This window comes from Borostomias antarcticus (genome assembly GCF_949987555.1).
Source record: "Borostomias antarcticus genome assembly, chromosome: 31".
In the NCBI taxonomy this organism is placed as follows: Eukaryota; Metazoa; Chordata; class Actinopteri; order Stomiiformes; family Stomiidae; genus Borostomias; species Borostomias antarcticus.
This window is the reverse complement of record NC_140264.1, coordinates 2,165,361-2,182,959: the sequence shown is the minus strand read 5'-3', so window position 1 is coordinate 2,182,959 and position 17,599 is coordinate 2,165,361. Positions and strand designations below refer to the sequence as shown.

General features: G+C 43.4%; 1 protein-coding gene across 3 annotated transcripts in view; it reads right to left on the bottom strand.

Moving 5' to 3' along the window:
* Positions 1–6,754: 6,754 nt before the first annotated feature.
* Positions 6,755–17,599, bottom strand: part of rcor3 (REST corepressor 3) — a 33,993-nt gene continuing 23,148 nt past the window's right edge. For 2 of the 3 annotated variants that reach the window (XM_084460330.1, XM_084460331.1), the window contains 5 exons: positions 15,363–15,581; positions 13,466–13,543; positions 13,157–13,214; positions 12,750–12,994; positions 6,755–12,172 (listed from right to left, as the gene is read on the bottom strand). In XM_084460330.1, the coding sequence (XP_084316456.1) occupies positions 11,780–12,172; positions 12,750–12,994; positions 13,157–13,214; positions 13,466–13,543; positions 15,363–15,581 (993 nt within the window). In that variant the 3' untranslated portion in view covers positions 6,755–11,779. The remainder of the gene's footprint in view (positions 12,173–12,749; positions 12,995–13,156; positions 13,215–13,465; positions 13,544–15,362; positions 15,582–17,599) is intronic. The other variant, XM_084460332.1, reaches the window with a different exon arrangement.

Below are 17,599 nucleotides of genomic sequence, written 5' to 3'. Positions count from 1 at the left end.
TTTCTGTGACTTTACGAATGGCCATCGATGTGTGCGGCATCGATTCATTCTTTTTTCAGCACCGCGCCCAGGGACAGCTCCTCTAACGATGTATCTTGGGATGAACCTAACGATGTATCTTCACGCGCACGCTAAGAGATAGTCTGGGAAACACTCGTAGGAAAAACTGTCCCTTCGCCAAGGTATACCTTGAGAAGCGTCGTAGCGCGGAGAAATTCGGCAAATCTGGGAAACGCGGCCCTGAACATGACAATGGAAAAGCGGATTTACAATTACCATCACTCAAGAGCCAGACGTGTGATTGAGAATGCATTTGGCATTTTGGTGGCACGGTGGAGAATCCTTGGTCGAGCACTAGAATGTCTACCTGACAAAGCAGGAAATAAAATAAAATAAAGCAGGCACTTTCTGCCCACATGGATCACCACTCTTCTTGGCTAGGTTTTTCTTGATGCGGACGTACTTGTCCCTCATGTTCTTCCATTTCTTTGTACATGATGCGACATCCAATTCAATGTTGGTGGAAATCTCTTTCCATGAATTTGTTGCCAGCTGGCTGTCTTTGTAATGAGGGGAAGAGGGGTCATATATATTAATGTATCTACGGACCTCCTCGGCCAACCTCTCCTCAACTTGATCCATGGTGGTTCAAATAATGGCGCCGCAACCAGAAATGCAGCTGGAAATGTGATGCTACCAAGTGGACCAATCACAGTTCTTGCGGTCTGCGTCGCTGTGCTGCGTAGTTAAATTTCCGAGGAGGTGCGCGTCAAGCTACAGCGTAGGCTACGCCGTAGGGCACGGGGCTACACAGAATACGGCGTAGGCTACACTGTTGATTTAACGCAGAAGTATAAATTGGCCTTAATATTCTCTACTCCAGTGACCAACTTTACCACAATGAAAACATGCGTCAGGTCTGTTTCCCTTTCTGCACACAAGCATCATCCCAAAACCTTTGCGCAACAATCTTAGCTGGGACAGACAGCGAACTAGTATTAGTATTCATAATTAACACAATAGCCTACAGCCTATAATTCAAAAACAACGATGAAAGGAAACTTATACAGTAGGGCCCCACTTATCCGAACCCAACGGGACCGAAGGTCGTTCGTATCTCTGAAATGTCCGGATGACTGAAACTTATGTTAAAATGCACCAAATTCAATAAGTGGTATACTTGTTTCCTATACTCATAATAGACCGATAAATACCCTTAATTACTTGTGAAAATGCATCAAAATTGCAATCAAATAGCCAACTAAACTCATATAGCCTAGCCTATAATAGGCCTACACTAGCCTAGAATAAAATAAACGAATTTCCACTTGAGTGCGTGCTTTGATCAAATCCAGTACTTTATTCTGAAATGAGGACTGCGCTGCATCGATAGGCTACTGTATTCACAAAACAAAATGGTATAGCCTAAAAACAACCCAACATTAGAACAATTAGAGCAAATGATAATCAATAAATAAATAAATGAAATGACAGACAAGTTGTCGTGCCCTAGGCTATTGTAGCCTAAAAGAAAGTCTCTAAAACAACCGATGTAGGCTAACGTGGCCTAGGCTGTAGGCTATTATTTAACAAATACAGTAGGCCTAGTAGACTAATCTACATGCTCACAACACATATGTGTTCCTGAAGTCCATTAACTGGGAACAAAAAATTACTTGATGCTCATCTGCTTCAGGTTGCTGACGCGCTTTCTGGCTACCAAGGAATGCAGCTCTCGCAGCAGACTCGTTTGCGTTTTGCGCTCGCTTAGAGTAACAAAGAAATTAAATGTGACAGTAGGCTACAGCCTACAGGCAACATGTAGGTCTACATACAGTTCTGTTTTTATTCACAGTAGGGTACAGTACTGTAATGAAAATTCCACCATTAACCAGATAGCAGGCTCAAAAAGCAGGCTTTTTTAAGCCTGTCCGGTAGACCGGGAGGTTCGGTACTGTAGTTAAAACCCATGGCGGAAAATAAACAAAAGAATACAATTTACAAACATAATACAATTTCGAAAGAAACAAAGACACATTAAACACCTACGTATCTCGCAACACGCAACCAGTGTCCTTTGTTCTCCCTCTGGCTCGATGGTGGATCACGGGAGAGCGGAGTGGTGTTGTTTCCTTCGTCTTCGTCGACCAGCTACCGGAAATCTAGAAGTAACGATTTACGGCAGTCGAAACAGTGTCGAAAATGTAAACAATACCTACCTGGATAGTAGGCGCGCTTAACAAACCATACAAGACAGAGCCAAAACTCAAACAGTAAACAACAAAACGAACAACCCCGTGCAGGGACACGGAACACAATGGACGAACAAAGGCTTACGTTAAAGACAAACAAAAAGCATATGCCTGCCCGGCTGAACACCAGCCCCTTGGTTGGAAGCTTTAGTAACTCCTAGTTACACCAACCACCTGTGATAAAGGGAAAATAAGTTTCTCCAAGAAACGCGGATTGTGAACCCTAATCACTCCCGTAGCTACTAAGTTGGGAATCGTTTCTATACTTTATAACGACACCACCCCAACTACATGCGGTTTGAATTTCACCCGCGACCGGTCAAAAGGGAACTCACTCTGCAAACCTTGGAGCATTCGACTCAAACCAAACCCAACCGTTATAACTACAGCCGACAAACAATCTAAACTGTACATCAACTGCAAGGGAGCATATGAGTCACAAGACCAAAATTCCACTTCTTCTGAGGATAGTCCCGGTCAACGAAACAAGGAATCCATTATACCAATCATACACCGCTATTGTTAAATTACAACTCCTTAGGTCGCCACTATCTCCCCCCCCCCCCCACCCCCCCCCTCCCCGGGGGTTTGTTTTCAGAACAAGCCAGACCAACAACACAACCCATAACGAAAACAAATCAAAACCATAAGAGGGTTCGTTCAAAACGTACCTGTGAGTTCAGGAAGCCAGTGGAAGAATGGGGGAGATAATCTCAGCGTGCGCTCTGGCGCAAGAGAGAAGATTGGTTTTCCAAAACCCCACTAAGGATCCGACACCCGTTCATCCACTCGGATCCCGAAGCAACACAGGCGGTTCTCCCTTCACTATCCGCGTCGCCAACTGTAATAGAATTTAATCTGATCGAAAGTAAAAAGATTTGCCAAGGTTCGCTCAAACAGGTCAGGTCTGATTTATTGAGAAAACATACAAGCGCAAGGACTTCAGGATAACGCACGTGAGTGAAATCCAGCAGAAGTGAAGTAAAACAGGTTAATATGCAAGCATTTCGTGAACTTGTTCATGGATGCACGTAGGCCAGAAAAGCACAACTGCGCAAGTACAAAAGTCACCGGAAGGCGAGAAAAGCACAACTGCGCAAGTACAAAAGTCACCGGAAATAGTCAAATGACTACAAACTTGCCAAGATGGCGCAGTTCAATAGGGCTTCATTTTTGATAGCGGTCAGTGAATGGAGTGGCTGTATCCAGTTATATTAATACATCCATGGCCTGTTCTAACCACACGTTTGATTGTCATGGCAACTGTCAACCAAGCGTCTACTCTAACTAGCAAGAATTAGCAATGAAACGGGGTCAACAAAGCATTTCGTCATATTTTGCTGCGGGGATTTTGGAGGATGCCCACAACGCCAGAGGTCCGTCACCAACGCAGATTCTGCTAGTGCTTAACATCGGTAAGTGACAGGATGAATATTTTATTATAATACAATTATTGTTGTAGATGATAAGCGGCCAATCGTCGGTATGTATTGCTTTTGTTTTGCTATTCTCATCCTCGATATAAGTTGATAGCCAAGTCAGTGCAGCACATTGTTGCGGCCACCAATTTAGAGACCAATACCAATTTATATTTTATCTTGGGTTCCAGATTTTCTGTTCAGCCTTGCGGCCTGGCCTACCGGTGAAAGTGCGCGTGATTGTGGACCAAGATGGATCCATGCTGAATGTTAGCCTATAGATTTGTCGGGATAGATGGCTGGTGTTCAAATTTGCTTTCAATCACAGTGATTTGATGTAGCCTATAATGCACATAGTGCCTACCTTTAACTAGCCTACGCATATCACTTTTTTTTAATGAGGTCTGAAGGTCTATGATGAGGACGGGATAGTCTACATTCATAGCAGTGTGATCAATAACCTAACATCGTATGGTTTGTCCTTTCTTTTAGCACTTTGTTGGATGTATATATAAGAATACAATAAGAGAATACAGTTGTTTCCTTTGTTCTGATGTTTACATTTGTTCAATTTCTGGACATTCAATTTTATTTGAAAAATGCCCCCCCCCCCCCCCCCCCCCCGTTTTGTTATGTTTTACAAATCGCACCCTGTCTACACGTATTTATATAACTTGGTCTGCACATCTTTTTTGCATGGTGCAGATATGGTCACTTACTTACTAAACCCTGACCACTGGCTACATTTAGCATTTGCAGCACAAAAACAAATTAATGCTATATGGGATATGGCAGCAAGCATTATGGTACAAACTAAGATGAGACTGAACACCATTAACAGTTCAGAACATTTTATTATTCATAACCATCCATCCATCCATCTTCATCCGCTTATCCGGGGTCGGGTTGCGGAGGCAGCAGTTCCAGCAGGGGGCCCCAGACATCCCTTTCCCTGGCAGCATCAACCAGCTCTGCCTGGGGAATCTTTAGCCGCTCCCAGGCCAGTGCGGAGATGTAATTCCGCCACCTAGTCCTGGGTCTACCCCACGGCCTCCTCCCTGCTGGACACGCTTGGAACACCTCCCTAGGGAGGCGCCCAGGAGGCATCCTCACTAGATGCCCGAACCACCTCAACTGGCTCCTTTCGACGCAAGGGAGCAGCGGCTCTACTCCGAGTCTCTCCCGGATGACTGAACTTCTCACCCGAACTCTCAGGGAGACCCCAGCCACCCTCCGGAGAAAACTCATTTCGGCCGCAAAGCTCTCGGTCTACCGGTCTATCTTCGTCCCCACCCTCACCTATGGTCCTGAAGAATGGGTCATGACCGAAAGAACGAGAGCTTTGCCTTTTGGCTCAGCTCTCTTTTCGTCACAACAGTGCGGTAAAGCGACTGCAGAACCGCACCAGCTGCTCCTATTCTCCGGCCAAGCTCCCTCTCCATGGTTCCCTAACTCGTGAACAAGACCCCCAGATACTTGAACTCCTTCACTTGGGGTAAGGACTCATTTCCTACTCGGAGCGGACAGACCACTGGTTTCCTGCTGAGAACCATGGCCTCAGACTTAGAAGTGCTGATTCTCATCCCAGCTGCTTCACACTCAGTTGCGAACCTATCCAGAGAGTGCTGGAGGTCTCAGGCAGATGATGCCATCAGGACCACATCATCTGCAAATAGCAGCGACGTGAACTGAACTGCTCACCGAACTGCAACCCCACCTCCGCGCCGCTATGCCTCGATATCCTGTCCATGAAAATCACAAACAGGATTGGTGACAAAGCGCAGCCTTGACTGAGGCCAACCTCCACCGGAAAGGAAGACGACTTACTGCCGAGGACCCGGACACAGCTCTCGCTCTGGGTGTACAGGGATTGGATGGCCCTAAGTAGGGATCCCCTCACCCCATACTCCCGTACAACCCTCCACAAGACCTCTCGAGGGACCCGGTCGTAATCCTTCTCCAAGTCCACAAAACAGATGTAGACAGGTTGGTCAAACTCCCAAGCCCCCTCCAAGATCCTTGCGAGAGTGAAGAGCTGGTCGGTGGTTCCACGACCAGGACGAAATCCGCATTGTTCCTCTTCGATCTGAGGTTCGACTACCGGCCGGACCCTCCTTTCCAGCACCTTGGAGTACACTTTCCCTGGGAGGCTGAGTAATGTGATGATTGATTATAGAGGCATCACATTATTCATAACAAATTACTTAAATAAATAGGATAAAGGTTTCACAAATCTGAAACTGCATCTTAATGAGTGTCTGGTGTCTACTTGATAATTGAGTGCAGATTTGACAGGTGTAAGTCATGTGCTTTTTGATCTGGACCTGGTCTAATGTGGTCTAGATGGGGAAAAAATAGTGAAATCGCCCTTTTTCCTGGTCTTCACAAATAGAACAAAGGTTTCACAAAACTTTAACTGCATTTTAATGAGCCCCTTGGCTGTGTCTACTTGATAGTCTAGTATAGGTTTGACAGGTCTAGGTGATGTGGTTTTTAATGTAGGCCTGGTCTCATGTGGTCTAGATGGGTAAAAAAGAGTGAAATCACCTTTTTTTCTGGCTTTCACAAATGAGTAGAATGAAGTGTTGTGCAGTATTTAACCTGCTGACACAGTAATTTCCAAAGTATAGGTTTATTGTGTTTTGAGTCTATGCCTCGTAAACCGAGTCTGGTTGATTTTGATCACTATAATACATATTAGCCCAGTGGTTCAAAGATAACGTTTATATGTCTTTTAAAAGTTTAAAGCTGGTTGTGAGATATATAAAGTGTAATGTTCATATACTAACACTTTTCATGAGACACCTGTGTTGAACACATACAAACTATGTTATGTTTTTATTTATTTAAATAACACCCTATATCCTAATGACAACCATGAGAGAATGTGTTACTTGTAGTGTTATATATCAAACAAGATTGCGAATGGATGTCTTGCACTGAGAAATACACATTTGGCAACCATTTATACCAGATATATATTTTTATATACAATGATCTGGGCTGCTTTTATGTTCTCTATCAAATAAAATAGTACAGAAGACAAAGTCTAAAACCATCTTCCTCAATGTCTCTCATCGAAAATTAAGAAAACTTTAATCAACAGGCCAGAAAATGTCTTCACTTTTGACAACAATCAATACACAGACAGTGACATCATCACCATAGCTTAATATTACATCAATATTAAACATGTTCATTATATTAACTTTTCCATTTTCAGTCCATGTTTTGTCCAGTTTTGATTAATGCAAAATGTTGTCCTAAAAGCATAAGAGCACTTGCACAATGATGTATTACACAGACAGGCAGAAAACCAGTGGAGGCCAAGTCCACAGCACCAAGTAGAAAAATAAATAATACTCCTAGTAACAAACAACACGTTTGCTCAAAGAACACGTGTCACAGGAAAAGAAACAAATGCAGTCTATCGCTCACTATAGTGCCTTCATTATACATTAAAGTATTTGCTAATTGCCAACCCCTTTACCTCGCCTAACAATAGCAAAGAACAGCTTAGTGGACAGAGCTCAGTTGAGCTTAGAGGACAATCCAACGCTGCTTGCATGTCCTCCAGTAGGCTGCATGCTAACTCCATAAATGAGTCTGATTTTAAAGGTAAAAAGTGTTTTTAAATAAATAGAACTGTCCATTGTAGAGACTAGCCTAATATACATAACCTTTCAACTACACAATTGTTTTTACATCTTGTTAATATACACAATCTCCTTATATAACGACCGTGGATAGTCACCTTACTAACCTTACTAACACTCGGAGAGCGCAGACCTCTTCCCATGAACACATGTCGGAAGCATACAGTGACATTAGGTTACCGATTCTTGGACTCAAATGTCAAAAATATATTGGTGGTGCATCACCGTTGCAGTTCATGAGCAGCTGGGTTTGACACAACTGGGGTCAGCCTGACAGAGGCTCCTCAGCTCTGCTCTCTGATTTAGACTATCTCTGCTACCAAGATAGCTAGCTAGATATGATAGGAGTGACAGCAGTAATCTAGTGCTAGTTAGCTACGAGCATAACTAGGTAATTCAAAGCAGTTGATCTTCACTATCATGCCATGATTAAATTATTTTGGTCCTAATACCGGCAAAATAGCAAGGTAGCTAGCTAGCTGAATCAATCCTTTGCAGCATGAGATTGATTACATTATAGCTAGAAACTAACTAGCTATGGATGTATTAAACATTGGTAAGTACCTGTATGTGCCGGTCTGGTCTGTCTGGCAATGTTAATTAAAGTGAAGAATAATTCATCGATCGGCCCCAAGATTTAATGGTTTCTTCCTCGGCTCCTGCTACACCCCTAGGGATGGGTCTCGTTAATTTTTTGCGATACTGATGCCATTATTGAGACTGCTTTAAGGATTAGTAAAGGGAAAATGCATGTTTAGCCCTGTTTTAAGGCTACTTATGATCATGTACAATGATTCAGATCAAAACGTTGACAAAACTAGCATTTTCGAGAAAGTTGATAATTGCTCTACCACCGTTTTGGTCATACAATGGATGTGGATGGGCATCTTGAAAAATCATTCAAAAACATGTTAAACTCTTGATTTCAAAGACAAGAAGCTCACGGAGGGTGTAATTGGTGTCCGTTGGTGTTCTGACATCAAATTCGCCGCAAAGTATGAATCCTGTAGGGTTTTATTGGTCATTTTATGAATTATCAAGATGGTTGATCTAGAAGAGTATGAATTTGATCGCGAGGAATTAGACTTTGACGGCAGCGCTTATCGTTTCGAGCCTGAATATAGTGAGACTTGTATTGACGCGACCGTTGTAGATGTGTAGATCAATCCGCAGAGGTGATTCAGGAAGCGGAACTACTTACAGCAGCTATTGTTTATGTTAGGCTAGCTAATTTGCTCACTGCTCACGCTACTCTTTCGCTCACAGACAAGAAAGCCCTAGGCTACAGTTCAGAAAACGCACATCAAAAGGGTTGATCTAGAAGAGTATGAATTTGATTGCGAGGAATTAGACTTTGACAGCAGCGCTTATCGTTTGAGCCTGAATATAGTGAGGAGGAACTACAGCAAATGGAAGAGATGGAGGCTCGCCGAACCGCAGAGCCAGAGACGGTCGATGAAGCTGTCGCTATACCACAAACCACGGGTGTTTGGTGGTGTGCTTGCAAACATTGCCAACAGATGCCCACAGAAGAGGAAAGTTTGTGCTGTACCGAGTGGGACCTGTTGCTAACAGCTGCAACAGCAAACCTTTCGGTCCATGAGTCTGACTCCTTGCCTGTTGAAAGTGAGTCCTGCTTTTACCACTAGTATTTATGTCCGAGCGAATAAATCTACAGTTTTGATAATTTCATGCTGTAAGACCACTTCTTCTATGTCTATTTTTCTAAAGTTAGTCTTAGCAAAGGGATTATTATTATTATAATGCTTCAACACACACACACACACACAGCTGGCAATAAGAACTTACCTCAAGTTCTTCCACTCGTTCGTCTTCTGTCATTCCTCTATGTAAAGTCAGAACAGCATCACGTTTGAGGAAGAGCCTTTTGGGAGATTTCTTCGAGAATAGCCTAGGCTTATAACATTTGTCCTCAAAATGCAAAGCGCACACACGGTGATCTAAGACCTGAAGAATATCCACGGGTGTGTTTACGTCCAAGTAAAGACATTCTAGCCACAACTTCAATCTTGCGGGATCGTTGTAGGGAAGTCTATGACAAGTTACAGATGAACGGATTTTGCCACAATTGGCAACGGCACAATAGCGTGTCATTGTTGAGATCCCAAACAAATGCTTCGCCTGTCTTGTTGTTGCAGCTAGCTTTTCAAGGCAAGGAAGCTGAGCCGGAATCCACGGACCTCGCCTACCGCGAGATCAAGGCATTGCGCAATATCGGAATTAGTTAAAGCGGAAGTTTACACACGTATGTGCTGCGACTAAATAGTTTGATGCTAAATATTTTTTAAAAGCCAGATGAACTACAATCTTACGTTATGGCGAATTATATGCTAGAAAGCCAACTAACACCTAGGTGAGTTTCTTGTCTTTGAAATCGAGTTTAACATGTTTTTGAATGATTTTTCAAGATGCCCATCCACATCCATTGTATGACCAAATGGTGGTAGAGCAATTATCAACTTTCTCGAAAATGCTAGTTTTGTCAATGTTTTGATCTGAATCATTGTATATGACCATAAGTAACCTTAAAACAGGGCTAAACATACTCCTTTAAAGGATAATGTTCATTTTTGACAACCTGGACCTTATTTACGGCATAATATAAGACGTTTGACTCACCGAGATAACTTTGGTGTAATTCAGAGGCCTGTAGAAGAAATTCAAAATCCAGCGTGAGCCAAGTATATCTATGTAATGTCATCTTCTATATCCTCAAAATCTGATATTCAGCCATATTGCACACAATATTCCAGGCACCAACAAGCCGTTCGTAGCGTAGACAATGTGAGCCGCGATTGTAGCCTGCAGACGGAGAATAGCCAGTCTGCGCGCTGTGCGCATGCGTGCTGCAGCAAGTGGGGAAGCTATATTACGTTTCTAAAGACTTTTCTAAAGATCATATTACAGAGGCATGTGAAAACCACAACAAGCCTACGCTCTATGTAAGCACAACTAGCGATTCATTAAAACAGATTGTTGAAAACAAGTTTTGCGGCAGAAAATAGATTTTTTAGAAGCTGCATTCTCAGTGCCCTGTCCGCCGCCATAACATGGATATACTTGTTATCTCGGTGAGTCAAACGTCTTATAATATGCCGTAAATAAGGTCCAGGTTGTCAAAAACGAACATTCTCCTCTAATTATTCGAGTCTTTATCGATCTCACTATCGATACCCTACCTTTCTACTAAGGCTACTTATTCAGAAAAGTGTTTGTTATGTATATTTTATATGTAGGCTATTAATTGTGTATCTATTTCCTTTGATGGTTCCGGCACATTGAGGTTGCTTTCAAATGGCTTTATAAATAATATAAATAATATGCCCTCCAAATGTTCTATCAGAAAGAAGGCAAACCTCAGTCAAACCTAAGGCAAACCTATGCCAACCGATTGCTAGGCTACTAACGCCATCCATTGGTTGTGACGAGCACTGCAGCTTGCTAACGTTAACCAGCTAGATAGTGCTATAGCATTGTACATGCAAGTGCTATGCTATACACTATTAGGCTATTTTACGTTGACATTGACAGTCCTTAAATCTAGATGTCTTCTTTGCAAGCTAGATTCCCCCTGTCATCCGCTTGCTAAAGGCTACAAAAACGTCTTAGTATAACTTAGACTACAGTGGGTCATTCATTCATTCACTAGTTGTGCCTAGTAACGTAACGTCACTGCACCGAGCTAGCAAGCTAATGGTAGCTAACTTTACTGTAGGTATAGCTGGCTAGCTGCAGTACGTTACTACTAGTCTAATGAATGAACCACTGTAAATTATAGCTTTAACAAGCCGATGACAGAGGGAATCTAGCTAGCAAAGAATACATCTAGCACTAGATTTAAGTACAGTCAATGTCAACGAACGGGACTTATTTTGGTGCGCACAGCATGCATACCTGGGGTGGTAGAAGAGGACGAGGGAGTTGGTCTGTCAAGCACTTTGAGACTATTAAATGTAGTGCAAGTCCCAATTCTAATCTGATGGGCACCATTTAAGTGCTTTAACATAGATGTCGTTGTATTTCCCCCCTTGCAGGAAAATATCTTAGAGCACAAATTTCACCTCCTTTTCTTTCACTTTTGTGAAATGTAACCACGCCTTAGATCGCTGTGTGCGCTCAGCCATTTTCTTGAAATCCTCGAACCGTGTCTTAATAGAACCGGTTTTCGAGACCCATCCCTATACACCCCTCCACCACATTTCATGAAAATTGGTCGGGTAGTTTTTGCGTAATCCTACTGACTAACAGACAGACAGATTACGCCATTGAAAACAACCTTCTCCCTGGACTTCGTCCTGCGTGGAGGTAATCATTTGGCAAAAACAAGTAAAACAAAAACAACCTTTTAAAAAGATACCATTAAACGGGTGAATAAAACTGCCTCTACAACAGGTGACCGTCCCTCCTCTCCCACTGCCAGGCACCAGCGTTCTCAGTGTACCGAGGAGGAGGAGGGCGCCTCGGATGGCGGGACGCAGCCCACCAGGCTGGGAAGCTGCAGGGTGGGGCTCGGGCCGGAGATGGGGGAGGGGGGCGGCGCTGGGGCGGGCGGGCGGGGGTTGAGGCGGGGTGGCGGGGGGTTGGAGGGCCGGATGAGCGGCGGCGGAGGCTGGTGCAGGGCGGGCCGCGGCTGGAGGAAGCGTGCCTGCTGCTGGAGGGGCGGCGGTTGCCGGTGTAGTGCTGGCGTGGCGGGGAGGGAGGGCCGCAGGAGCGGCGGGGGCTGGTGGAGCGAGGCGTTGCTGCTGGATGTCGCCGGGGGCTGGGCCGCCGTCGCCGAGGAGGGCGCCGCCACAGAGGTGGGCCCCGAAGAGAGGGTCACCTGACCCTGGAGGAGAGAGAGGAATGAGTTTGGTTTTTGAGGTAAAACATTACTAACCCTAACCTACTAGAGGTTAAGGAGTTCTCAAGGAGTTCACTTGAACCTTCTAACAAGCTGCTGAAGTCATAATAAGTCAGTCAACTGATATCTGGCCATCCTTTCCTTTCCTCTTATGGAAATTAAGCATTGGGGCATTAAGATGGTTCAAGTGAATGGAAGTGCAGTCGCATTAGTACAGAACACAGAGACAGGAAACAAACACAAGTTTCTTGGGGAGGTCAAACAAGGGAACATAGGTGAGTTTTGTCAGCAGTTTAACAATAACATGTCTATAAGCTTACAGGTTTTTGCTCCAACTGCATAAGCAGCAATCAAAACCAGCTTGACCTAACAAAACTGTAATGTCTAGTTGTGACACCGTGACAACAATATCAAGTGACTTGGTACGGTGACGTGTTACAGATGAGATTTGGAGCAAAAACCTGTAAAGTGAGTGAGCCTTTTGGGCCCAAATCTGGAAACCCAGGGCGTGAAATCAAACGTTTGCCCATTCAACGGGGGGAAAAAGGGAATGCTCCACCACCTCCTCCTCCTCTTCATCCGTACTCTTCCCGGAAGGGGTGTTGGAGCTGTTCTTCCCCTCCTCGCCAGATGTGACTGTGTCGCAATTTGGGGCGCGAGTTCCCTGCTCCGCCTCCCACTCCTGCAGCACCTCCTCCAGGTTAAAGCGACGACGATAGTTCACAAAGAAGTTCTTTACCTGGCCCAGCGTCTTATTACCGATAACGTCGGCAATGGCCTGGAAGTCTTTCCCGTACTTCCGGACGCCTGGTGGAGAAAAGTGGTATTGCACAATAAATAGAACCCAAGGATGTTTATTTGTCACATGTACAAGATGCAGGTACCACATGAAAGTGAAATGCTCAGACAAACACGGCCGTAGTCATTAGATAACCACTTGCCGACTATTAAGTAGGAGAAATTATTTACCTTGAACGGCCAGAAGCTGTTCGTCTGTTGTCCAGCGGGCATTAACTTTCTGGTTGCACTAGAACAGAACGTAAATTTGATGTTCAAGCCTCTAATTGGGTGTTTCTGTCAACAGAAATATGTGCTACCATAGCAGCCTGAAAAAATGACCATGGCTTTAGAGATGACTCCATATTGATGGCACCTTGACAGGCATCTGTTGATTACACCTTTCGCTGGTAACTGACATGACACTCTACAAAGCTGTGTGCCTCATGCCAGCTGTTGATCTTAACATGTACAGAGAAGGCACAGCCCATTGTCACCTACCTCAGGCAGCCGGAGGTCATCGATACCGGCTTCCATCCGGTGTTTTAGACCGCTGTTCAGCTGCTTGGCATTCTGAACCTGTGTAGGCAAATGCACATTCCTGTTTTATTTCCAAACGACTCAATGGGTAAAGTATCTAAAGATGTTCAGCCAACTTCATACAGATTGCCGGTACTTTCCAGCAAGCCTTACTTTGTGTGATCAAAAAATACTGTTTTACACAAATTCAATCAATCATACATTGGTCAAAAGTTACTTATTAACAAAATAATAGTTTTGTATAAGAAATAGCAGCTTTCGACACTAGATCATGCCATCCATATTGGAAGACTTGAGAAATGGGTCGGCCTCTCCGGTCCAGTCCTTGACTGGTTCCGGACCTACCTTATTGGCCGAGAGTTTTCTGTCGTCCTTGGTGATCACAGCTTAAAAAACACTTCAATGACATGTGGCGTCCCACAAGGATCCATTCTAGGGCCCCTACTTTTCAGTCTGTAAATGCTACCCCTATGGGATGTAATTAGGAGGCACAATATTACCTACCATAGCTACGCAGATGACATCCAGCTCTATATTTCTGTGACACCCAATGACTACAGCTCAGTTGACCACTTGGTAGAATGCATTGCTGATATAACGGCATGGATGTTACAGAATGTCCTTTAGTTAAACCAGGACAAAACAGACATGCTGATCATTGGTGAAACAGTTGAAAGGGAGAGACTATCTGGGCACTTAAAAACACTGACACTGAACACCAAATGTCAAGTCAAAAACCTAGGTGTCATGTTTGATTCAGATCTTAATTTTGAGGCCTATATTAAGAATGTGATGAGGACATCTTTTTATCACTTGAGAAACATTGCTAAGGTGAAGATGCATAAGATGCATTTATCAGTAGCATGTTGGATTACTGTAATGCTCTCCTATCTGGTCTACCAAAGAAAGCTATTAGTCAACTTCAAATAGTACAAAATGCTGCAGCACGTGTCCTCACTAACACCAGAGGAGGACAAACATCACACCAGTCTTACAATCAATACACTGGTTACCTGTCAGTTTTAAAATATATTTTAAGATTAGTTTATTAGTTTATAAAGCACTCCATTGTCATCCACCTGAATTTATGGCAGGCATGCTTGGACCAGGACCAAGAGACATGGGGAGGCCACCTTCAGTTTTTCTGCCCCCAGCCTCTGGAATACCCTGCCAGAAAACCTAAGAATGGTTGAATGTGTGGGAACTTTTAAGCACGATCTTAAGACATATACCTTTTTAATCTTGCTTTTATCATGTAGTTTAACTCAATTTTAATATTCCTTTAGCTTCATTTTTATTCTTTACTGTTTCTTATTTTCTATTTCTCTTTTACAATATGTTCTGTCCTGTTTTATTTTCTTATTTTACTTTTCTTAACTATGTTTTTATTTATTCTGTAAAGCACTGTGTGCTAGATTTGCTTGTATGAACATATGCTATATAAATAAAAATTATTTTGAGTTTGACAAAACATAATAGTAATATTCTGAAGATGATGGTCCTGACTTTTAACTGACTTTACCATATAACTATAACCACTGGCAACTCTCCGTTGGAAACTGGAAAAGGGCAGGCACTTACAAAAATACTTGGCAGATGATTGGATGTCTATCAAGGGCTAACTTGAACCGCTCCACGCTATCAGGCACGGCCAACATAGCCGTTTGTATTTCAAATTCCTCAGAACCAACGCTGATTGGCGGGATAATTTTCCAATCTGGCACAAACAGATTTCTATGGAGAGGGTCCAGACTGATTTGCTAGAGAAACAGAATGTGAGCTCGCAAAATCAGGATGGTCTCACGAGGCTACAGATGACCTGGCCCTGAGAGGAAGTCAGATGTACATTGCAGCTCACCTGCCTCTTGAGTGACACCAGCTCCATGTCCAGCTGTCGCAGAATGGTGTTGGCGGCGCTGGAGCTGCAAGACACAGCCACCACGTCCTCCTGGGTCAGGTACATGCCCTTGGGCGGGCGGCACTTGGAGCGCTGAGAGTGGTGGCGGTGCTGCAGCGTCTGGTGCTCCCGACGGCCTAGCCCTAGTTTGGAGCATAGTGTCTGAGGCTCCAAGTGGCTCTGGAAGGAAAGGAGACAACAGATGGCACACTGATCAGGGACAGCCCCCATGACTCTTCAGTAAATAAGCAAGTACAACTTTTTTTGTATAGCTCTTTTCGCGGCCCAGTCACAAAGTGCTTCTCAGGTAAAATAGATCAAGATGACACAGTCACAACATGGAATAAAATACAAAAGAAACAACAGAGGCAACAGTCCTTTATGGCTATCAAAAAACCTGCTTGAACAGGGCTTTAGCTGTCCCTTAAAAATGTCCACAGATGTTGAGACTCTTAAGTCCTTTGCGAGTGCATTCCAGAGTTTGGGAACCACAGATTCAAAGGCTCTGTCACCCTTGGTTTTCAGCCTGGTAGAGCACAACCAGAAAGCCCTGGTCGGAGGACCTCAGTGACTGGCTGCTGACATAGGTGTGGAAAAGGTCACATATATATGCAGGTGCTTGACCATGTAGGGCTGAGCACAAGGACCTTAAAGTGAATCCTGAACGATACAGGAAGCCAGAGCAAGGAGGCCAGGATGGGTGTGATATGGCAGGACTTTCTTGACCTGGTTAACATCCTAGCAGCAGCATTTTGGACCAGTTGGAGCCGGTCTAAAGATGATTTGCTGAGGCAGGTAAAAAGTGAATTACAGTAATCCATAAAGCATGGACAGTCATTTCCAACTCTGCATGTGACACAATACATCTTAATTTGGATATATATCTAAGGTGGAAAAAGCAGGTGCGGGTCAGGGATTTTATGTACTTGTCAAGGTGCATAGTCTGATCAAAAGTGACACAGAGATTTCTTATATTGGAGCGTACATTACCTTTTAAGGGCCCCTGTAATGGCTTCCTGTATAGGAACCGTTCTTGTTTCCCTATGTTTAGTAGGAAGAGAATAGTCCAAGCTGTCTTTATGTCAGTATTAGACTATGGCGACACAATTTTTAGACATGCCCCAGTGTCAACTTTGAAACCACTAGACTCTGTACCATTCAGCGCCAAGATTTATTACAGGTGATAGATATGAAATCCACCACTGTATTCTCTATGATAAGGTGGGCTGGTCATCTCTCACATCAAGACGAAACTATCACTGGCATCTGCTTATTTTTAAGAGCATTTTTTTCAAACTCCCACTGTACATGTCGTCCCTGTTACACTGGAGCGTAGGCACATATCGGACCCGATCGAATGATCGACTTGTTTTTAAGGTTCCTCGTGTGAACATTGGACTTGGTCAGACTGCCTTTGCTTATGACGCTCCCTGTACGTGGAACGCCCTCCAACAGACTTTAAAGCTTGAGGTGCTTCCTACTATGACAGACATTAAATCTATGGCCCTTAGCCTTTGCACTTCATCCTGCAATTATTTTTAATGATTCTATCTGTAACACTGTACATTGATCTGTTGTTCTTTATTATTGTTTGTTTATGATTGTGTATGATTGTGTTAGCTCGTCGACACCGCAAATGAGGGAAACCCCAGTGTCTAACGAGTTGAAATAAAGGTTTGAAATGAAAGTAATTCACCACCTTAGAGACAATACTATCCGCAGCAACAATAAGAACTTCGGTGTTGTCAGCATGTAGTTGTAAAAAATCAAGTCAAGTTTATTTGATATAGCACATTTCATGCGACAAGCAGACTCAATGTGCTTCAAGAATAAAAAGACATACATGATAGAACATTAGGTAACAATTTATTTTAGGGGGTCGACATTACCTAGTAATTTCCTAGTAATAAGGTGGTAATTACCTAGTAATTTCTTAGAAATAAGGTTGAAATTACCTAGTAATTTCCTAGTAATAAGGTGGTAATTATCAAGTAATTTCTTAGAAACTAGGTTGAAATTACCTAGTAATTTCCTAATAATAAGGTGCTAATGATCAAGTTATTTTCTTTAGAAATAAGGTGGTAATATACTAGTAATAAGGTGGTATTTTATCAAGTAATTTAATATAATAATATAAGGTGACAGTAAGCAGCAGTAATGTCAAAGTAATGAGGTGATACAACTCCCTGTAAAGTGGA